This window comes from Myotis brandtii, unplaced genomic scaffold (assembly GCF_000412655.1).
Source record: "Myotis brandtii unplaced genomic scaffold, ASM41265v1 scaffold123, whole genome shotgun sequence".
NCBI lineage: Eukaryota > Metazoa > Chordata > Mammalia > Chiroptera > Vespertilionidae > Myotis > Myotis brandtii.
Window position 1 is genome coordinate 17,090,460 of NW_005354291.1, and position 24,487 is coordinate 17,114,946.

Genomic DNA, 24,487 nt, shown 5'->3' on the forward strand with positions numbered 1-24,487 from the left:
ATGGGAAGGGTAGCGGTCGTACGCTAATTACCATGTTTCTCTTTTAGTAGTGTAGATATATATATATTATTGATTTCAGAGAGGAAGGGAGGGAGGGACAGAAACATCATTGATGAGAGAGAACCACTGATCGACTGCCTCCTGCACGCCTCACACCGGGGACCGAGCCCACAACTCGGACATGTGCCCTGACCAGGAATTGAACCATGATCTCCTGGTTTATAGGTCAATGGTAAACCACTGAGCGACACCAGCTGGGCAAGAACTTTATAATTTTTTATGAGGCTTGCTGACAATGAATTCTGTTCTATTGTGTGAAATTAACTTTTATTTTTATTTTTGAAAGATATTTTTGGTGCATAAAGATTTTACTTTGTATTTTTTTCTTTCAGTATTTTTTTTTTTGCCACATTTTCCCACTCTTCGGGGGGGGGATCCAGTTACATATGTATTAGAACAATTGATATTTCCCACACCTCAATGAGACTCTAGTTTTGCTCTTCTTTTGTTTTCAATCCCTTTCTCCCTGCTTTTTTTTTTTTTTGAGTAGTTTCTATTGCTGTATTCTGAAGTTCACAAATCTTTTCTTCTGTGGTGTTTAAACTTGTCCAGTAAATTTTTTATTTCATATGTTATATTTTTCATCTCTAGAAGTTTCATTTGTATTCCTTTGTATGTGTTCTATTTATCTCCTCACTTAATACATGGTTTCCTTTAAAATGTTTTATAATTGTTTCCTAGTATTTTAATGTCATCTACTATTTCTGTTATTTTTTCATTATTTGATCTCATTGGGCTATTGACTTATTTTTCTTTATGGGTTCAAAAGTCCCTACACAAAATGTAATACTAACCATATAGCAAATATTTACAATGTACATATAAATAGTGTAATATATTCAGTTCTATTTATTGGAATAAAATTTGCTTTAGACATCAATCTATACCATAATGATTCCTATTTGAGTGCCACATTGATGACCCTATTCAAGTATCACTCTTCACAATTGCTTTTAATGTATGATTTTTTGTGTATTTTTATCATGCATTTCATATTTTTATATTCCTCATGTATAAACAAGGATGTGTTAGAATGTTAATGTTTAGATTTTATGGAACTTTGAATTACACATACCTTTAGGATTAGTAAATGTCACCAAATGCCTCACATGAAATTAAAATTGAGTTGGAAAGTATTTAATCTTTTTGCAAATATGCCTCATTACTCATCTTCAAATAATATTTATTCATTAAAATAAACACATTTCCTTGATGAAATGAATCAAATATATTTCTTTATACGTGATTTTAGCTACACATTTATGCTGTTTTAGTAGGTAATTTCCATATTAGACATTAATTTTTCATCATGCTGCTGCTACAATGAGTTACTTGTCTTGAATAGAGTTCTATATGAATGTGATTCTTTTTTCCATCCCTATGGCAAAAAGATCTTTATTAATTTTCATAAGTAGATTTTAAGTACTTTTTGCTTTTATTACATTTACAGAATGCATCTTGTGATACATTTTCTGTACTTAAGACTTGTAAACCATATAAGATATTTAAAAATGAAAAGGCAGCCCAATTTTTGTCCTAAATCTTTCCGATTCTGAGATGATCCATTTCTTCATTTAAAAGTGTTACTGTATAATAATGTTCTTGTAATTGCAAAGACTAAATATGCATGTAAACCAAGAAAAAAAATGCATTTGGAAAAAAATGCATTTGTAAACTATATTGTCATTACACTGAATTTCAGGAATCAGCCATCTGTACTGAGGTTAACCTTTAAAGGACAAGAAGCTGGTATTTGTTGATCATGGTTTTGATGATAGCAAAGTGGGAATAATTTGATTTTTGCCTCAAAGGAGATAGACTGACTCCACCATTTTTATTGTAAGCAATAGTAGAAATGAAGAGTAATAAATCTGAAATTGAAAATTGTGCTTTTTACATAGCAGTACATTTCTTGTACAAGGTAGCAAGAAAATGCTGGATTAATTTTCTGCATGTCTGCTTAATGGTTAAGTTCTGAGATGACTGCCACTAAACCCAAGGTGAACCTAGGAATCAACCTCATTTCATATGATCTGGGCCATTACCTGTGCTTGATAGCCATTTATCCCCAAAGTTGGTCTACCAAGTGGCTAACTACACTCTGGATGGTAGGATTCACATAGTGTTCACTACTGTGGTTAGAAAATAAGGAGAAAGACCTGGGAAATGAAACTGTCAGTACTGTATTTCATGTGAGTACAGAACTAATGTTATCATGTTCTACCATGTTGGTCAATATTGTATATAGATAACAAATAATCTCTCAAATTTTCTGTGTGTCTTTTTGGGTCATTTTGTTTTTAATGATATTCATATTCTTTGAGATAGTCATTTGGGAGATTGGGAAGGCGGGTATTAAACTTACTTGATAATTATGATCTTTATAATGATGCTAATATGCCAGTGGTCTCTGTGGTTTGCATTAGATATAGAGGGAAAAAATAGATGGCTTTATATATGAGCGTGCTTTTACCAAAGGGATGTAAAAAATTATTCAGAGATAGAAGGAGATAGGATAGTAATGTTCTAGAAAAATATACTGTAAAATCAAAGCTGGTTGTAGAAGGACATTGAAGATGAAAAGACTATCATGAAGAAGTAGGGAGACACCAGTGAACTGGAAGCCTGTTGTAAGAGGCATAGTTGAATGTTGGAAAAAAGGGATATTGTGTTTATAGTGAGTTTTTGATCTACTGATTTTGGAAGTTTGTGATGGTAAATTAATAATGGAATGGCTGGCATGTAAGGGAGAGTAGATAGAATTACTGGAGATCAGGGTCAGTAAGAATTGAGAACATGGTACTGGGTAAGCATTAGAATTAGATTTGCTTTCTAATCACAGGAAACCCCCCAAAAATGACTAAGTAAAATACAATTTACTTCTTCATTTAAAAGAAAGTTTGGTATTGGCAGTACCCAGTGCCAGTATGCAAATTCCATGAAGTCATTAGGGAATCACATTCAATTTCAAATCTAAAACCAGCATGTGGTTACCATTTCCAAGGTTGCTTGTGTCCAAGACGTCCCTAGAGTTTCAGTCATCCCATTTTTATTCCAGGCAGTAGAGAAGAGAATAGGGAGAGGGTCAGTCAGATCTTTCCCTTGCTATCATTTTCTATTTAAAGATGACTTTACAGAAGTCTCTCCCAACAATTTCTGGTTGAATGATATTAGTCTTAGTTACATGGCCATAGTTTGCTTTGAGGAATCCTGGGAAATGTACTATTTTGGCTGGGTACATTACAACTCTCTAATAATGTAGGAGTCTTGTTAGTAAGGAAGATGGGAAGAATGGATGTGAAAAGGCAGTTTGCAGTCTCTACCACAAGTATTATCTGTGTGAATAGGGGTTATGATGGAAAAACAAGGAGGTCCATAGGTGATTACAAGCATAACAACATCAAGTGGAGGTAGCATGAGCCCTAGACCAGCACGTTTAGAAGACATTGAGAAAATACTGGAACGTAAATAGCAGGGGGGTACAAGGAGAAAACCAGTCATACCTGCCAATCCTGACATAGGAGGAATGTAAGAGAATTAAAAATTCTGGAGAGGACTGCAAATGATTTCTTCAAGTGACATTCAGGCTTTAGTTAAAACAAAAAGAGAGAGAAGGAATTTGAGGAGATGATTATGAAGCAGTTCCAAGGGATACAGTAGAATAAATGGGGTCTTGGGGAAGAGGCATGGATTAGGTTGGGGCAAGAAAATACAATTTATACTTGAGAGAAGTGAGAATGCAGTGAAATGTGTTTCTTAACGTTTTGGTCACCTATCCAGATGAGTTAATTTTTTTAATATGCCTCAATTTATATTTTAACAATTTCTACACTTAACCAAAAAAAGCCTTCCACTTAAAAATAAAGAGTAATAACACTTAAAATTTCTTAGAAAATTTTGGTAATACAGTAAGACATAGTAAGATTAAATTTGGGGAAGAAAAATTATATCAATTATAGATATTATCATATAAGGAGACTAGAGGCCTGGTACATGAAAATTCGTGCACTCGGGGGATCCTTCAGCCCAACCTGCGCCCTCTCACAGTCCGGGACCCCTCGGGGGATGTCCAACTGACGGCTTAAGCTGGCAGTCAGACATCCCTCTGGCAGCCCAGGAGCCCTCGGGGGATATCCAACTAATGGCTTAGGCCTGCTCCCAAGCTGTTAGCTGGACATCCTTAGCTCTGTTGCGGTGCACATCATAGCGACCAGATGTTCCCGGTAGTTCCACTGTTAGGGTCAATTTGCATATTACCCTTTTATTACATAGGATGACATTTGATCTGAGATCCCAGCAAAATCAAATAGGCAGGAAACATAAAAAGTTAAATTACCTATATTAAAGAAGGAACACAGATCTTAAGTGCCAATAACTTGGGGGGAAATGCAAATTAAAAAGTTATATTTGAAATATTAAACCATAAAAACAACTAGAAATATTGTACAACTGAATATCAAGTCCTTGCAATTAAAAGAACTTTCCAAGCTTACAACTGATAGGGGAAAACAATAATAGCTTTGAATACATAAGTATTTGAAGCCTCTGTGTTTTAAAACAGCATGCAAAAATTGAAAGACCACATATTTGCAGCCTATATGTTTATCTAAAGAACTCATGATGCATTAAAAAAAATAAAATAAAATAAATGCAACAAAAATGCTGGAAGAAAATACCTAACAGCTCAAAAAGAAGTCTTGGGGAATTCAGTTCATTTTAAGGAAAAAAGCTGACTAAAACAGGCATAGAACTTAAAAGAAATATGATTGGTTTAAAAAGGGGAGGGCATTCAACCATGCTTTAAAAGGCCTGGTGGAATGGGGGAATTGATGTTTAAAACCTAATAGGTATAATGGGAAAAGGACCAAGACAACTTGCTAAAGAAACATGACTAGTTAAAAGAAGGAGAAAAGAAAGAAAACTTGGTCACATTTGTGATTAAAGCAATGGATACTTAAACTAAAACATGCTTTTCTGCATTTTAAAGTAGCATATGTCTGTTTTTGTGTCAAAGTGACATCCAGTGCTGGATCCTGTGCAGTGAAAATGAAACACCATGTTTTTTCATTGTGTGGCAGTGTATATCTGTATAGTACTTATGGAACTCAATTTTTTTTCTCTTCTTGTTAATCCCTAGATGGATAAAATCCTTAAATTTGATTTGTGGAAATAAATATAATAATAAATTAAACCTTAAACTCTAAACCTAAGCATGAAAATGTAGTTCCTTCTGATAAAGTTTTTAAATTAAAAACACACAGAATATACACAGTAGTGTGTGTATATTAATACATATTTTAAAGATGGTATGCTCAGATAGACATAATTGAACTGAAAATCCTAAGAGTACCAAGCCATGTTATAAACCAGTAAATAAAGCAGTGATAGACCCAGTAGGCTAGGGAAGCAAGATGGACAGTATACAGAATTGGAAACTTAATATATGATAATGAATGATAAAAATGGCATTTAAATCAGTGGGGCAAAATGAGCTATTCTCTTATCTATTCAGAAAATGTTTATTAAAGGCCAAGTACTAGCCTGGATGCCAGGGATACACCAGCAAACCAAATAGATTAAAATTGCGGTCATCATGTTTACATTCTAGTTGGAGTAGTAGAGACAGGATAAATAAATAGAAGATGATTACACGCTGAAGAGTAAAGTAAAACGGGGAATGAGGATAGTGTTCACAAGATTCCATTTGGGGGAAAAAAGACATTATGTTCCTATTTCATACTCTATAAAGAACAGCCAGAAGCCAATTTGTTAAAAAGCAAATAACCCAATAGAAAATTTAGTGGAAGTTTTTTCTTTTATTTTGATACACTGGAGGCCCGGTGTACGAAACTAGGATTCCTATGCCTGGCTGGCGATCAGGGCCAATTGGGGCCTTCCGGCTGCTGGCTGGGACCTTCCTTTTGTTCTGCGCACCCCCCTGGTGGTCCCCTAAGGGGACACTTTGCATATTTTATTTCTAAGTTTAGCCTTTTAGATAGATAGATAGATAGATAGATAGATAGTCTTAATTCATAAAGGAGGATATAGGGCTATCCAGTAAATATCTAACACCTATTTAGTAGTCAGGAAAATGCAAAACCTAACAGTGAGATACCACTTTCAATTCAGATTGACAGGAAGTTTAGTAATAACAGTTCTTTATGAGTTTGAGGGAAATGAATACTTATATATATTGCAGGTATAACTGCATGTTAGTGTAGTAACCTGTTTTGGAGGACAGTTCAAGAGTAGCTTTCAAAGTGAAAAAGGTACACATGCTATGACCCAGGAATCCCACTTCTTGATATTTACCTCAGGGAACTTGAATGTATGCACAAGAAGGTATGATAGGGCAACATGATTTATAATAATTAAAATCTGAGAACAACCTAAATGTGCTTTAGTTAAAATGATATGTCCATACTGTGGAGGACTATAGCATGAGCATAGACCTCCAAAACATATTGTTGAATGTAAGAGTAAATTACAGATGATATATGTACACACCAGTGGTAACAATTGCCACTAACCTATTCACAGCTCTTACCATTGGAAAAGCTATTAGTCAGAGAGGTTGTTAGCTTTAGCTTTATCTCTAATGTTTTCATTAATTCTTTTAGAGAGAGTATATTTTTATATGTATACATAAAAATAGTTAAAACAGTTCTTTTTATTAGCCTCAACTTAAATCACATTTCCCATCATTCCAGCCCATATTGTATATTTTATCAACATCACTTATCTGACACTTGGCACATGGTTTTCTACATATGAGTTATTTTTCTGAGTACCCCAACTAACCAATTAAATTTCAGGTCCCTTTGACAGCTTAGAACAGCCGTGGGCAAACTACGGCCCGCGGGCCGGATCCGGCCCCTTTGAAATGAATAAAACTAAAAAAAACGTACCCTTTTATGTAATGATGTTTACTTTGAATTTATATTAGTAGTTCACACCACTCCATCTATGCTTTTGTTCCGGCCCTCTGGTCCAGTTTAAGAACCCATTGTGGCCCTCGAGTCAAAAAGTTTGCCCACCACTGGCTTAGAACCTAGTCTTTTTTTTTTTTTATTTAACATGCCAAAAGAGAATGCCTTACTTGCTAACAATTTGTTAGAATAATATTTTGTGTTCTTTATATTTGTAATTAAGATTCCTAGTAAATTGGAGTTTTATTTCTAAGTCTACTTAAATGTTAAATGATTTATTAGATGAAACATTTTAAAAATTCAGTCAACAAAAGGTGTTAAAAATTAAATTATTTTTCCTTTTTTTTTTTTTAGGTCGTTTATATGCGATGCAAACTGGAATGAAGATTGATAGTAAAACTCCTGAATGTCGTAAATTTTTATCAAAGCTAATGGATCAGTTAGAAACTGTGAGTTAAACAGAGAGAATTTATTTTCTGGTTAATGTTTAAAATGCTATTTTATTTCATTTGTGTAGTTTTTTCCCTTGGCAGTAATCAGCAATGTCATTATAGCTGATGAAAACATAGGCAACAGGGGCATTCTATTGCCCCAGTTGGCCTTGCACTTCTAACACTGCTTCTATAAGTGCAGAAAAAATTACAGTATTTTTTGGAGGATGAGGTTATATGGCAGTAAGGAGAATGTGTCTTACAATATATTTGTGAAATTCATCTTTAACAGACATTTTATGTAGAATATACCCCTATTAATTTCTCAGTATAACAATAATCTTCCTATCTAATAATAGACAAACATGGTAATTAACCATACCTCCAACACGCTTCCCATTGGCTAATCAGGGCGATATGCAAATTAACTGCCAACCAAGATGGCGGCCGGCAGCCAGGCAGCTGAAGCGAACAGGAGGCTTGCTTGCTCCAGTGTTGGAGGAAGCAAAGGTTCCCCGCCTGCCGCCGCCCAGATCTGAGCTGCACTATAAGCAACTATGTTGCAATTATAGAAGCTAAACAATCCCCAGAAACCTGCTTTCAGCCATCAGAGCTGGAGTTGCAACAATGTTTCAATTATAGAAGCTAAACAAAGCCCAGATACCTGCTTTCAGCAGCCGAGGTCTTAGAGCTGGAGCCGAGCCTCAGAGCTAAAGCCGGCTCTCAGTTCCAGTGACAGCCATAGAAGGTAAATAAATCCCAGAATTAAAAAAAAAAAGAAAAAAAGGAGAGGTTGGGAGCTTTAGTCACCCGCCAGCCTGAAAACGGCCCTCAGCCCCTCACCTGCTGGCCAGGCACCCAAGCGGGACCCCCACCCTGATCTGGGACACCCTTCAGGGCAAACCAGCTGGCCCCCACCCGTGCCCCAGGCCTCTATCCTTTGTAGTAAGAGGGTAATATGCAAACTGACCCTAACAGCAGAAGGACTGGGAATGACTGGTCACTATGACACACACTGACCACCAGGGGGCAGACGCTCAATGCAGGAGCTGCCCTCTGGTGGTCAGGGCGCTCTCACATGGGAGGAGCTCTGCTCAGCCACAAGCCAGGCTGATGGCTGCCAGTACAGCAGTGGTGGTGGGAGCCTCTCCTGCCTCCTCAGCAGGCCAACTGCAGTTTAGGCCTGCTCCCTGCTGGCAAGTGGACATCCCCCGAGGGCTGCCGGGCTGCCGGGCTGCCAGAGAGATGTCTGATTGCCATCTTAGGCCCAATGCCCCAGGGAGCGGGCCTAATCCAGCAGGTGGTCATCCCCTGAGGGGTCCCAGACTACGAGAGGGCACGGGCCAGGCTGAGGGACCCCCCTCCCCCCCGAGGGCACAAATTTTTGTGCACTGGGCCTCTAGTATATAATAAAAGCCCAACGATCATAATGCCAGAACAACCGCTCAACCAGTACTATGAGGTGCACTGACCACCTCTCCCCAGCCAGCAGGCTCCTATCACCGGATGGCAAACGGGAAAGCAGGTTGGGTGGTGGGGGATGCGGGCGGCACCAGGCCAAGGCCCCTGCCCCCTGGTTGCCCCACACACAGGCCGACCTGTGGCGGGGGTCGGGCCAGCGAGCAGGCAGGACTGGCCGACCTATTGGTCCCTCCCCACTGGCCATCAGGCTCCCATCGCCCAGTAGCATACTGGGAACCCGGGTGGGTGGCGGCAGAGGGTGGGGCCAGCTGCCAGCAGCTGGGGAAGATGGCCCTGATCGCAGGCTAGGCCTAGGGACCATACCCGCGCATGATTTCATGCGCCGGGCCTCTAGTAGGTAAAATAATAGCTTTTGGATAACTCAAAACTCAGTTCTTTATAATAAGCAAAGTGTAAAATCACATTTATAAAGTGACTCATTAGGATTTATTAGTATCTAAATTAAATAACAAGTAGAGTGAGTTTATTCCATGGTGAGAGCACATCTACCTAATAAAATGTTTATATCACATTTTGAAAACTTTTAGTATATTTTTGCTGCTGGATATTTTAAACTTTTTTCTAGAATTAAATCTGCCTCTAGAATTAATATAGAATTAAATGATGTCACAGTTTGGATATAGTAATTAGTATTACATTCAGGCTTTTTCTATTTTTGTTTAGGATAATCATAGCTAAAAATGTCCTTAAATTTCAACATTAAATCCCTCTGGACATTAAATTATTTTGTTGAGAGTATTTACTTCGTTGATTTTATGGAAAATCCTGAAGCCTTTTTTAAATATAATTTTTTATTTTATAATGTCTTTGAGAAAAGCAGTTTTAAAACAGTAGTATGGTGCTAAGATATAATATTCCAGAAGGTCATTTATTTCAGTGTGACAGTCTGAGTATAATGTAGGAATTTAGTTTGTTTTTTAAATACTTTAAATTATTATATGCTTAGGAAAGGGATATACTGACTGGAAATTTACACAGTTTTAAATTGTATTGATTTGAGGTTTCTGCTTTTCTAAATTTAAAAAACTTATAATCCAATTCCAAGTTTTTCATCTATACCTTAGGATAAAACCTCCCTTTTTATACATGTGCTCTGAAAGATACTATTTTAGGATATAGTGATCCTTTTTAGTATTATTTTTTTTATTTGATAAGAAGAAATTGAAATGGGAATAAATTAAAATTTTAACTTATATATGACTAGGAAATAAATTTTAATTTCATTTTAGGATACCTGATTGTACATTGGATAATATATTATTTTGAAATATTTGATGCTTTAAAGTAGCTATTTGGATGTGTTATCTTTCTATTCTTGGTTATTTTGATTTTTAGAGATAAATGATACTTTCAGGTTATCATATGTGTAATCAGAATTTTGTGAACATTGGATTGTGTTTTAAATACCTTTGGCTAAGACAGAGTGATTTTTCTTTGCAGGGTTTCATTGATACATCTTTTACTGAAATGTATATAAGTCATTCATTTAAAATGATTGTTAGGATAATTTGTACTTAAGTATACATTTCTGTAAGTCCAAAATCATAAGCTTTGCATTTGATTTTCTTTTAGCTTAAGAAACAATTGGGTGATAATGAAGCTGTTACTCAAGAAATAGTTGGTTGTGCCCATTTGGAGAATTATGCTTTGAAAATGTTTTTGTATGCAGATAATGAAGATCGGGCTGCACGATTTCACAAGTAAGTAAAGAAAGAGGAAAATAAAAATGGTAAGTTTAGTTACTCTAAACCAGAATTATCCAGTTTTGCATTGAACACTTTCTGATTTCCTGATTAATGATTTAAATATTTAAAAATTACTTGTAGAATCTAGAATGATTTTGAGTATCAGATGCAATCCCGTCTTTTTAGAAAAAATGACTAAAAGAAGAACACCCAGGGCAGATTTATTTTCTCAGGAAATATACTCTAACTAGTTCTTTAACATTGCTGAAAATGTAAGAGTTGATTTTAGACATAAAACAGTCTGGTTCAATGATGCTGATTTTAAAAACTCCCATTCCACTAATTCAAATGGTTTGTCATTATTATAATAATAATATTTAAATGCAAAAAAATGCACATGGCTTGATATGCTTTTAGAAAGTACTGTAATTACATTATTCAAGATCAAGTGTATACAATAAAACAGGGGTCCTCAAACTACGGCCCGCGGGCCACATGCAAATACAAATATTGTATTTGTTCCCGTTTTGTTTTTTTACTTCAAAATAAGATATGTGCAGTGTGCATAGGAATTTGTTCATAGTTTTTTTTTTAAACTATAGTCGGGCCCTCCAATGGTCTGAGGGACAGTGAACTGGCCCCCTGTTTAAAAAGTTTGAGGACCCCTGCTATAAAACCTTACTGTACCATATTTACGTGTAGTATTAGTGTTGTTACTTTCTCCTGATAACTTTATAAGAGGAGTTCCAATGTGTTCCTAAAATCTGATTTTATTTAAAATAATTTCAGAATGCTTTTATAAACATTGGAATTTTTTTATAGCTACATAGCTAATTCTACATCATTATCTTTTTCCTTTAAACTAGACCAGTTCTCTTTTCTCTTCCAGAAACATGATCAAGTCCTTCTATACGGCAAGTCTTTTAATAGATGTCATAACTGTGTTTGGAGAACTTACTGATGAAGTGAGTATATAGTTTTTATTGTCTTAATAGCTAAAGATCAGTATTGTTGCTGTTTACCAGTTTTATTATGACAGTGTTTACTTAGAGCAGCATGTTCATAAGAAATGTAATGTAAGCAAATTTTTAATTTTAATTTACTACACATTTTTTAAAGTACAAACAAAAGATAAAATTATTTTTAATATATTTTTGTAGGAAGTTCTTTAAATTTAGTATTGGGCAGCACAGGTTTTGAGTTTGATTTTATTAAGGGTTTAAATACTACTAATCCTGTATGCTGTTAAGTTTCTTCACTGTTATTTGGTAAACATAGAGGCAGAAACTTTTTAAGGTCTTTTCCTATTTCATTTCTACTCAGAAATATTGTTTATGATTTGTTTCTATTGTAAAATACATATAGAACATGATGTTTTACAAAGTACTTCATATTTATTAGTTTCTCATAATCACTATGAGATAAATAGAGTGCATATTCATTTTATACATGAGTAAATTGAGGCTAAGTGACAAACATTGCTGTGAATTCAGTGTTGTTTTACTGTCACAAGAAAATTTGTTTTCTGAGAGGGAGATGTTAATCTAGAAAGAGATAGGGTGAAAAAAAAAAGAGCCATAATGAGACTGATAAAGGCTTCTTATACTGGTGATTTGATATCTATGAAGAACGTTGCTTTCTGTGATACTATTTTTTCAAAGTGATGAGCAGATAGTAAAGTTCCAAACAAAATAAAGTATAATCTATGAGATATTTGCATTTTTATAAAACAATATATCAAAACTGTGCAAAAAATTTTTTATGCTTGTATGTAAAATAAAATCAGGTTCTAGACTTGATGATGATAAGCTGAGTTTTTGCATTGGCAGAGTTATGCAGGACATTTCAAAGTTGTGCTGAACAACAGACGGTTTATTATGTGATTGTTCCTTTTATTTCAAAACACCAAGCATTCCTGGCCCTTGCCTACACAGCATTCCCCAGTCATTCAGATAACACCTTCTAATGTATGGGACAGTGCCCATTGAGAGCCACTGCTGTCCAGTTTTCTTGAGACAGAGTAGTATAAGAGGAAACTGAAACCTGGAGTGTGGAAACCTGAAATGCTTCTCAGTGGGTGGCACATTTTATATTCTGAAGGCCCAGTGTGTCCACTCTGTTGAACTCCCTTTCTACTCCCGTTTCCTATTCCTGACCTGGATTTCTTTCCCCCTCTGTTGTACTAGTATGTGGCACAATACTAGAAAATTGAGGATGCTGAGCTGATTTATCCATGAAACTATGGAAAGCTTTAGATAATTCAGTACGGTTATGGAGAGTACCAGGCAGACAAAAGAGAATAATGGACCTCAGATTAGAAAAGTAAGTCATCAACCAGGTCAGAACAAATTCTAGTAGGGAGGAGGGAGAAGAAAAGGTAGCATAGCAATAGTGTCGGAGTGAGCAAGCTAAACACCTGAGGCCTTCTGTGTATGACATTTGTACATAAATATTTTTAGTCTTCTAAATAAATTATTTTTTCTTTTTTAAAAAATAGAGTTTATACTATTTTTCATTCTTTTTCCATGCAATCTAGTCTTCACTGTGATTGTTTTACTGAAGAACCCATAGGGACTTTTCATTTTCAGACATTGTGCAGGTTTATCTTACTTGTGGTACTTTCTTACCAATCCCATTTCATGTTTGTCAGGCCAGCCTGCTTACCAACCTCCCAGCTTTTACCGCTGGGGACTTTTGTGTTTTTAGCCTGCTTGCATTGCATTCCCTTTACTCTTAGCTACATTGTTCTAGACCTTATATGAATTTCTCCATTTTTGTAACTCTTCCACCTTTAGAGTCTCAACTATATGGACATTACACTATAAATGTATTGACTTGGGTTTTATATATTATATTTTGGAATAAGTTATACTGCAAGTTCTTGAAAAGGGAACTTTGTCTTATTCTATTCTACTCTTCTTTTGCATTAAGTGCAATTCACACACAGTAAATACAGTGCTAATTAGTTAATTTTTCAAAAGTCCTTATAGTTAGCTTTTTATTTTTTTACCTGTAGTTGGAAATAATGTTCAGACCTGTTTACACAGAACTTCTTTCATAACTCTTCTGAAATGTAATATGTCTCAATTACAGCATTTTGGTCTATTTCCTGATTTTTTCCCCTTTTAATTTCATGTCATTACTCATGGTTACACAGAACTAAACAAAGTCTGTATTTTCTTTAGTCTTCAGCTGTTTATATATGTGTATTTTGTCTGCTACTGTTCTGATTTTCAACTCTCTACCTCTGTTTTAGGTCTATGTATTGAACTCTTTTAACTGTGCCCAACATAATTCCATCTTAGTATTTAGTTACACTTTTGTAATGCAAACTTCTCACATTCCTGTAGCTTTCTTGGATTTAGTGTCCCAGTTTTAAGTATAAAGTCACAAGAATATACTTTAATTTTATATTTTAAAGCAAGAAATGTTCAAAACATATTATTTTCCTACTATATCCTCTTGATTACTCTATTTATGATCAACATTATTGAGAGGCTTTCTTTTGTATTATATATTTACTAGAGGCCCGGTGCACAAAATTCGTGCATGGGGTAGGGGTGGAGTGTCCCTCAGCCTGGCCTGCACCCTCTCACAATCTGGGACCCCTCAGGTAGAGTCCCTAGGCCCAGTGATCAGGGCCTATCAGGGGTTTCCTTCCCCCAGCTGCCAGCAGCTGGCCCAGCTCCCGCTGCTGCCACTGCTTGCCATCTGTACGGCGCTGCCCTCCCCTCCCCCACTACTGGTCGCCTCCCCCTGCAGGCAACAGACGTGGGGTGTGATCGCTTGGTTGGCCTGGGCCTCCCTCTGCGGGGCGATCGCTGGCCAGCCCCGTACACCACCACAGTATCGCTGGCCGGTGGCCTCGGCCTCCCTCTTTGGGCAATCGATCATGGGGCTCCTCAATCAATCGCCCAGCAGAGGGAGGCACCGCCCACCCGGCTGGGGCTCTGCAATCGATTGCCCCGCAGAGGGTGGCCTGGGCTTCCCTCTTTGGGGCAATCGATCACGGAGCCCCCCCCATCGATTGCCCCACAGAGTGTGGCCTGGGCCTCCCTCTTTGGGGCGATGGCGGGGCCCCCCAACCAGTCACATCACACCCACCTTGGCTGGCCTGGCGCCAGTGTTTGTCATAGTGTGGTCGTCCAGATGGTCGTTCTGCTGTTCGGTCGATTTGCATATTACGCTCTTATTATTATAGATTTCACGTCTATCAATGTCTAAGGAACAGATATTTTACCTTTTTTTCTTTATAGTCTTTGGTTTAGGTTTTCTGCTGCTAATTTAGGAAGAATATGAAAATCACATAAAAGTTAATAGCACTGCTCTTATCTCTTGAGTTTCTGCTAATTTTAAGGAATCAAGTGAATATGGTGTGTTTTTCTTCCCTCACAGACCTTGTGTTCTAACTTGGAAAGAGAAACAAGCTAACTTGTTTCTGTGATGTGTGAACTAGTAATGAGAAAATAAGGGTCGAGATCCACTTCTACCACTTTCCAGGCTCTGTACTTAGATGCCTCAGATATATTTTGTTTGTTCTTTCGCAACTTTGAATTATAGTGAGAGAAGTAAGGGTCAGAAAAATGTGAGTACCTTGTCTCCAGATGCTATAGCCCAGAACAGTGATCTCAGACTTGGTGATAAAAGTCCAGCTATTTTTTTTTCTTAATTTGCAATCTGTTGCAGACTGATTATGTAAAATACAAGTAATAATTGAAACACTATGCCGAAACCGGTTTGGCTCAGTGGATAGAGCGTCGGCCTGCGGACTGAAAGGTCCCAGGTTCGATTCCCGTCAGGGGCATGTACCTGGGTTGCGGGCACATCCCCAGTGGGAGATGTGCAGGAGGCAGCTGATCGATGTTTCTCTCTCATCGATATTTCTAACTCTCTATTCCCTCTCCCTTCTTCTCTGTAAAAAATCAATAAAATATTTTTTAAAAAAATAATTGAAACACTAGAAAAATGAAACTTAAAAAAGACATGTGAAATACAAGCCTAATTTGCGTTAAGTTCCTAAATTATCAATTTGTGTACTATTTTGTCCAAACTGGTAAGCAGTTTGCAGACCAGCACCAGTTCTGGGACCACATCTTTTTAGCACTGATCTAGATCCCTCTATGGAAGACCACAGTGAATCCTGATTTATCCCAATCTGGGACTCTTGCTTCTGGAAAAACAGGGCTCGGGCACAACTGGAGCAATTATGTACTTGTGTCGCCATTTGGAGGTAGTCTGTTTCAGGTATCCATTTGCATTGGAAGTTTCTGAATTAAGCAACATCTCACTGCTAACCTAGAAAACCATGGTTCAGTGGGAGAGCTTTATCTAATTACAAAAGTGCGTGTTCTGTACACATACCTGCACTTAATATTCAATTAATTGTGAATGGAGTATTTTTGCACACAGTATTCGTACAATGTGGTTAAGAAACTATAGCCATTGACTTCAGATTCCACATGCCACTTCATAACTGAATCACTCAGTTATTTGACTTACGTAAGTCTGTTCCCACATCTATAAGATGAAGAAAATTGTAATACTTCATTAAGTTGTCCTGGGTATAAAATGAGAAAATACATGTACAGCCTTTAGCAAAGTACCTAGCAGTAGTAAATGCTTAAAAAACATTAGTTCTTGCTCTTATTAGTTGATGGATAATGGTCTAGTGCCGTGGTCGGCAAACCGCGGCTTGCGAGCCACATGCGGCTCTTTGGCCCCTTCAGTGTGGATCTTCCACAAAATACCACGTGCGGGTGCGCACGTACAGTGCGATTGAAACTTCGTGGTCCATGCGCAGAAGTCGGTATTTTGTGGAAGAGCTGGTATTTTGTGGAAGATCCACACTCAAGGGGCCAAAGAGCCGCATGTGGCTTGCGAGCCGAGGTTTGCCGAGCCGTAGTTTGCCGACCACTGGTCTAGTGTACTACATTTAGAGAGGACATCCGCAAATACATTAAAATTTTAATGGAAATTATTCAAAACTGCTCAATCATATATTTGCTTAAGATTAATGTATTTAGAAATAGATGGCCATTATGTATTGCTGCTAGCTATATTTGGAGTCCCATTATGTGTATTTGGAGTCCCATTGAAGAGAGTAGAAGTAAAATGTAGAAAAAAAGATTTTGAAAAAATAGTGACCATAGATTTTCTAAATTGTGTGAAAAAGTTATGGATCCAAGAAGCTCAGTGAATGCCAAGTAAGGCTAATGTAAAGAAAACCATATCTGAGAACGTCATAGTCATAGCAGTGAAGTTCAGTAACGAAGAGCAGACCTTGAAAAGAGCAGTCTTGGGAAAGAACACGTTCTGCACAAGGTAAAAATGCTTTGAAGAATGGTTGACTTCTCTTTTTTTTTTTTTTATGAAGTGTTGGGCAGAAGAGAATGAAATTGACACAATTAAAGTACTGAAAGAAAAACAAACAAAAAAACGCTTTCACAACTCAGAATTCTTTGAGGAAAGGTATCCTTCAAAAAAATCAAGGTAAAATAAAAGACATTTCAGGCAGATTAATTCATTGCTATCAAATCTGCACTATAGAGCTAAGTTACTAACCAGCAGAAAGGAAGTTTTTCAGTCTGAAGGAAAATAATACCGGATGGTAACTTGGATTTATAGGGAGAAAGGAAGTACATTGGACATGTTATGTACATAAATATATAAAAAACTATATTTTTTATTTTTATAAAGACATATACCTGTTTAAATAAAAAATATTATAATTATGCCAAAAGAAGGAAGGAGTGGAGAAAGAAACAAAAACAGATGGAACTAGTATAAAACAAATAGCAAATTTTAGGCCTAAATATTACAGCTGTATCAGTAAGTACCATAAATGTAAATGGACTAACACTATAAGGTAGAGATTTTCAGACTAGATTTAAAAAAAAACAAGCTCAAACTTTTTGTTGTTTACAAGAGACACTCTAAATACTGAGACACAGATGTTTTATAAGTAAAAGAAGGGAAAATATTTAATGCAAATGCTGAGTAAATAAAATTCCAAGTGGCTATATTAGTATTAGACAAAAGGAACTTTAAGATGTGTTACTAGAGGTAAAATGGGATATTTTGTAATAAAGGGTTCAATTCATCAAGAAGATATTACAGTTAAAAGTGTCTGTGTACCAAAATAACAGTTGTAAACTATATGACACAAAAATTGATAGAAATAAAAATATACATAAATTCATAGTTATACTTAGAGATTTAATGCCCCCCCCCATCAGTAGAATAGTTTAAAAACAGTAAAATTAACTAAAATGAATAGACGAGCCACATCAAATATTGGCTAGAATATGGAAAAACAAGAGCTTTCATACATTGCTTGGTGAAAATGTTAGACATTATAACCACTTTGGGAAAAGATTTGGCAGATTTTTATTAAGGTAAACACATCTACCTTTTTACCCAGTAATTCCTCCTTGGTGTTTATTTAAAAGAAATGGAAACATGTGTCTAGAAAAAGACTTGTTCAAGAGTGCTCATAGGAACTTTATTCATAATAGCCCAAAGCTAGAAATAACCCAGTTGTCCACCAACAAAGGAATTGATAAATTGTACTATTACTAAAATATCAAAAGGGACTAGTGATCTACCCTTCAACATGAATGAATCTTGTGGATTGTGGATTTTATGCTGAGTAAAAGAAAACTCAGTGCAAATTGGATGATTCCCTACATATAATGACAAATTCTAGTGAAAAAATTAGGATGTTTGTTGGAGGGGGTGGGGCAAGGGAAATTTGTTCTGGAAAGAGATATGAAGGAACATTATCATGGGGAACTAGAAATGTTATAATTTGATAGTGTGTTTTACACAGGCATATCTTTCTTTCAAAGCCCATCAAATTATATACATTAAGATTTATTTATCTCAAGGTATGTCAGTTTTACCCCAAAATAATAGTTAAATATTGAACTCTTGTTTGTAGGTTTGGTTTTTCTTGATGGTATTAGGTTATCAATTCTAAAACTGCTTACTCTATATATCAGGGGTTCTCAACCTGTGGGTCGCGACCATCGGAAAACACATATAGCATATCAGATATTTACATTATGATTTATAACTAGCAAAATTACAGTTATGAAGTAGCAACGAAAATAATTTTATGGTTGGGGGTCACCACAACATGAGGAACTGTATTAAAGGGTCGCGGCATTAGGAAGGTTGAGAACCACTGTGTATAGGATTAAGCAAATGAGTAAGTATATTAAGGGAGCCAGGTTTCTCACTTCTGGACAAAGAGCTTAAAATATGGGATGGGAGAATGCTACATTGTATTGTGTTGGATTGGAACTGGAAATGTTCATATTATGCTTTTAAATGTATTAGATAGAGAAAAATCGATATATGTATGTAGATGGTATATATGTATATACTACAAATGTGTGTATATACAATATATGCATGCATTTGTGTGTATACAGCATATATAATAGCTTTGTATATACATGTACATGAGACAAAGTTCCTATGTCCCTATACTGAAAGGTCCTGGAAGCAGTGATGCATCAGTAGAAATGAGCACCCCCAGTTTCTGATTTTGGGTTCTAAATACCATCTGTAGAAGGAGCCAGGATTCTTGTAGAAAGGACTGAGTCAGGGAAACTACTAAATGAAGTTGGACCTTAATTATTATGAAAGCCAAATTCCTAGTGATGATATTAACGGTTGAGTTGAAATGATAAAAATATTATGTCTTTTTTTTTTATTGTTTTTTTACAGAGGGGAAGGGAGAGGGATAGAGAGTTAGAAACATCAATGAGAGAGAAACATCGATCAGCTGCCTCCTGCACACCCTCCACTGAGGATGTGCCCGCAACCAGGGTACACGCCCTTGAGCGGAATCAAACCTGGGACCCTTGAGTCCACAGGCCGACCCTCTATCCACTGAGCCAAAAAAAAGTACAGAAGTAGAATTTTTTTAAAATAGATTTTTATTGATTTCAGAGAGGAAGGAAGAGAGACAGAGAGATAGAAACATCAATGATGAGAGAGAATCATTGATTGGCTGCCTCCTGCACGTATCCTACTGGGGATCAAGCACACAACCCCTGCCATGTGTCTGGACCAGGAATCAAACCTGGGACCTCTTGATTGCTGGGTCAATGCTCAACAGCTGAACCACAGGCTGGGCTATAGGACCTTTTTTATAATGGAGTATATAAGAGTATATTTTGATAAGGAAAGGGAAATTAAATATGGCACAAATTCAGTAATTTGGTGGGTTACTCTTTCGGTTTCTGTATACTAATCTGTAGCATCTAGAGAATCTCACATAAAATACTCAACTAAATATCTAGACTATATGCTATATTTGTACTCATTGGTGACTTGGTGGATCTTTACAAAAGGCAAAGTATAGCTGTTTTCAACATAATGAAACTGTTCTCTCAAACTAATGTACATATAGATCCTCTGGGGATCTTGTTACAATATAGATTGTGATGCAGGCTTGAAGATTCTAATTTCTAACAAGCTCCCAATTGATACTAGTACCACTGGTCCAGGAGTATCATAAAGGTCCATTAATATGAACTGAAAAATCACTAGTCCGTTCAAAATTCTGACAGATTTTACTCTCATATTTTTTAAAACAATTTTGTTTCTTATTTTATGGTATATAGCATAAATTTTAAAGTCAGGAAAGAAGAGGCAACTAGCAGGTTCTTCACTAATATTCTCAGTTCTCACAACAATCCCATGACTTACTATTTTCTCCTTTTGGGAATTGAAATAAATGAGACTCAGAGCTGGTGAATAGTATGCTACAGGTTAAGTGTTTGCTTGCTTTAACCAGTACATCATGTTAGTTTTTTTAGATTTGTACAGATTTATTTTTTCCTCTAGTGAAAATAGTTCAATTTATTGTTATTTTTTATATTTAACTAGAGGCCCGGTGCATGAAATTCGTGCACTCAGGGTGGTACCTCAGCCTGGCCTGCGCCCTCTCGCAGTCCGGGAGCCCTCGGGGGATGTCCAACTGATGGCTGGCAGTCAGACATTCTTAACGCTGCCACGGTGGCGGGAGAGGCCCACCACTGCCACTGCACTCGCCAGCCATAAGCCTGGCTTCTGGCTGAGCGGTGCTTCTCCCATGGGATTGGGCTGAAACTGGCTCTCCAACATCTCCTGAGGGGTCCCGGATTGCGAGAGGGCACAGGCCAGGCCGAGGGACCCTACCGATGCACAATCAGGGCCAGGGAGAGACGTAGGAGGTTGGCCAGTCGGAGGGCTCCAGGGCATGTCCGACCCATCTCGCTCAGTCCCGATTGGCCAGACCCCAGCAGCAAGCTAACCTACCAGTTGGAGCATCTGCCCCCTGGTGGTCAGTGCACATTGTAGGGAGCGGTTGAGTGGCCTTAGCATATCATTAGCATATTACGCTTTGATTGATTGAACGGACGACTGGACACTTAGCATATTAAGCTTTTATTATATAGGATTTTATAATTCCGTCTAGCCTATTTCTCCCCTGTGCATATAAGTTGCAAGTTTTGCTCAAAGGATACTCACATATTTCCATTGCAGACCTTTTCTGAAATTCAGAACCATTAGACATGAGTTTTGAGGAAGATAGCTTTTTATTAAGCCTGTTGAGCCCTAGAAAGTTGGTAGAACCCAGTGGTAAGATTGAGAGGGTGCTGGACTCTTTCAGAGCTCTATAATGCAAAACTGGGTTTTACCTCAAGAATATGTTATAAGTTATCATAAATGTATTATTTTTGCTTGACTTTTTTACTGCAGTCTAATATCGATAAAAATATTTTTCTTTTTAGAATGTGAGACACAGAAAGTATGCAAGGTGGAAGGCAACATATATCCATAACTGTTTAAAGAATGGAGAGACTCCTCAAGCAGGGCCTGTTGGAATTGACGATGATAATGGTATGTATTTATTTCTCTATGTAAAATGATTTAGTAGAATCATAATTTTTCAGTAGTATCTAAAGTTTTCTAAAGGGACCATATAATTGTTTCTCTCATCAGGTCCAAAATTCATGAAAATTGGATATAAAATCATAAATTTGGGACAGTGAGAGATTAGAACCAAACTCTTCTAATGTCTAAAAAGTTTTGTAAAATATATAGTATTTAATATAGTATTTACTAATTCTGTTTTTGTTTATTTGAAACTTTATTAAGCACATACACCTTTATAATTGTTTCTTTGGTTAATTGCCTAACCTTTTTATCATTATGAAATATCCTGTTTTATCTCTGTTAATATTCCTTGTCATTATTTTTATATTGTCTGTTATTCAAAGTAGCACTTCAGCTTCTGTCTGCTTGGTATTTACATGGTATATCTATTTTCATCCTCCTCTTTTAAACATATATGAGTCTTAAAGCATATAGGTGTTTTTTTTTCGGTCTGACAGCATCAATCTTTAAAATAGTGTTTAGTACATTTACATTTAATATATTATTGCTTAGCTAGATTTAAGCTAGTACTTTTGCCATTTGTTTTTTGTTAGTCCCATCTGTTTCTATTCCCTCTTACATTTTTCTTTTCTCCGGTGAGTTTTTCCTCTTTAATTCATTATGACTATATTGTTCTCCAAGTACCTGGTGTTAAGTCATTTTCTGTTAATTTCAATATATGGGTTGTTCTGGGGTTCTTTTTCTATAGACTTTCTCATGACTTTGGTCACAATTTTTCTCAACCCATATTTGTGTTACTTTTCATTGTTGATAAATAAACAATTTTATAGTTCCTCTGCATTCTGTTATCTTCCTCTGTGAAGTCTTGATTCTTGTTTATAACAAGCAGTTAACTTGCCTGAACTCAAACACTGCCTCTCTTTCTTTCATCTATAAGGCTGTTGCTTTCTTCAAGGCCCACTAGAGTCTTCTCCCAGTGTACATGCATAGTTCAGTGCCAAACAGACGTTTAGTTGGGGTTCATATACACATTTTAAGGCTCACTTTTCTGCAGTATTTCCCTTTGTACAGACTGTTTAGTACCCTCAGGTGAAAAGCCACAAAAAAGTAGTTCTTACCTGGTGAGATTTCTTCGTCCAAGGTCCATCATCATCCTAGTTTCTACCAGATTTTGGTCACTCTTCAGTGCTTTTAAACAGCAGGGGTTTGTTCCTTCCCAGAATATATAAATGTTGGAGTTCTCTAATATAGGAGAAAACTATTGTAGTGCATATAAGGTATAAATACATCTATAGGGTTACTTAATAAAATGCATATCTCAGAGTAGTAGGTAGATTTTTACTTATTTAAAATTATCTACATTAAAAATGTAATCTATACTAATAAAAGGGTAATATGCTAATTAGACCGGACATCTTCTGAACGTCCTTCCAGACAAAGCCACGGTGGTGGGGGCTGAGGCAGAGGCGGTTAGGGGCTATCAGGCCAGCAGGGGAGAGCAGTTAGGGGGCGATCATGCCCACAGGGGAGAGCAGTTAGGGGGCAGTCAGGCAGGCAGGGGAGCAGTTAGGGGCATCAGGCCGGCAGGCAGAGGCGGTTAGGGGCAGACAGGCAGGCAAGCAGTTAGGAGCCAGCGGTCCCAGATTGTGAGAGGGATGTGCGACTGCTGTTTTAGGCCCAATCCCCCCGGCAGTTGGACATCCCCCAACTGGAGAGAGTGCAGGCCAGGCTGAGGGACCCGCCATTCCCCCATGCACAAATTTTGTGCACCGGGCCTCTAGTACGTTTCTAATGAGACAAAAAATATTTTAAAATTAATAGGAAACAAATCTATTTCAGAGATCTGTAGTTCTAGTTTATATTTATTTTATTTTAAATTACTAAGATTCTCCAAAGTGATTAATTGTCATTTTAAATATACTATCAAAATTTAATTTTCTCAAAGTAGTTTTCAAATTTAGCTAATGATAGTTAGTATATTTTGAAGTCTACATATTAAAACTTATCAACACAAGTCTCTTATTACTCCTTTCATTATAGATAGCTGAATATGAAATTTTATTTCTTTGTTTTTGTTGATTAACTTAATAATTTGGACAACAAACACACAGTCATTTAATAGGGCAGCTGAAAGAAAATAGAGTTCTTATTGGGTAGCATAAATGTGACATGTTTTGCCAAAAATGTCACTTTTTTATGTTTAAAGAGTGGGTTTAAAAGAAGTTTATTTTCAGAAAAAATACACTATATTCAAAGATTTTATAGAATTGGAATTAGAATTAAAAGAAGTGGTAATCATATTGCCAGGTATAACTTTTAGAAAATATTTAAAACCATTATTTTTAAAGATAGAGCCTGCAAAATAAGAATATTCAGCATTTTTATTTCAAAATACCTAGTTTAACATTGCACATATTTTCTATAATAGATGTTGAAGAAAATGAAGATGTTGGAGCCACCTCCCTGCCCACTCAGCCACCTCAGCCATCATCTTCAACTTATGACCCCAGCAACATGCCTTCGAGCAACTATACTGGAATACAGATTCCTCCCGGTGCACACGCCCCAGCAAATACACCAGCAGAAGTGCCTCACAGCACAGGTAGAAAATGAAACTCAAAAAGTTTGGAACTCTTCTTTCATAAATAAGAGCTGCACTTATATCTGTGCTACATAATGATAGTCATCGAGCATGATAAGATATTTTAATTCCATTTTGACCTACAAAAAAAAAACACATTAAATTCTTTTTATTGAAGTTTTTTTTAATATCAATTGTGTTTTTAGTTTTATAAGAATGACAGAACGTGTAAATGTTTTGATTACATTGACTTTATATTTTATTAATGAGAATAGCTTCTATGCTTTTATGTGTGTTGTTGATTTCTTTTTCTTCCCCTCCCACTCTTTCCCCTTTAATGTTGTTTAAGAATAGCACTGAAGTGAGGGGGGGTTTATATAGTACTAGAAGCCTGGTGCACAAAAATTTGTGCACTGTGGGGGGGGG

The 24,487-nt window shown here is 36.6% G+C and overlaps 1 protein-coding gene across 3 annotated transcripts in view; it reads left to right on the plus strand.

Annotated features, from left to right (window-relative positions):
• VTA1 (vesicle (multivesicular body) trafficking 1) overlaps positions 1-24,487 on the plus strand; it is a 49,043-nt gene that overhangs the window by 10,005 nt on the left and 14,551 nt on the right. For 2 of the 3 annotated variants that reach the window (XM_005859071.2, XM_014533879.1), the window contains exons 2-6: positions 7,344-7,438; positions 10,475-10,602; positions 11,477-11,552; positions 21,375-21,483; positions 23,909-24,082. In XM_005859071.2, coding sequence (XP_005859133.1) covers positions 7,344-7,438; positions 10,475-10,602; positions 11,477-11,552; positions 21,375-21,483; positions 23,909-24,082 — 582 coding nt within the window. Of the gene's footprint in view, positions 1-2,063; positions 2,134-7,343; positions 7,439-10,474; positions 10,603-11,476; positions 11,553-21,374; positions 21,484-23,908; positions 24,083-24,487 lie in introns of those variants that run through there. The other variant, XM_014533880.1, reaches the window with a different exon arrangement.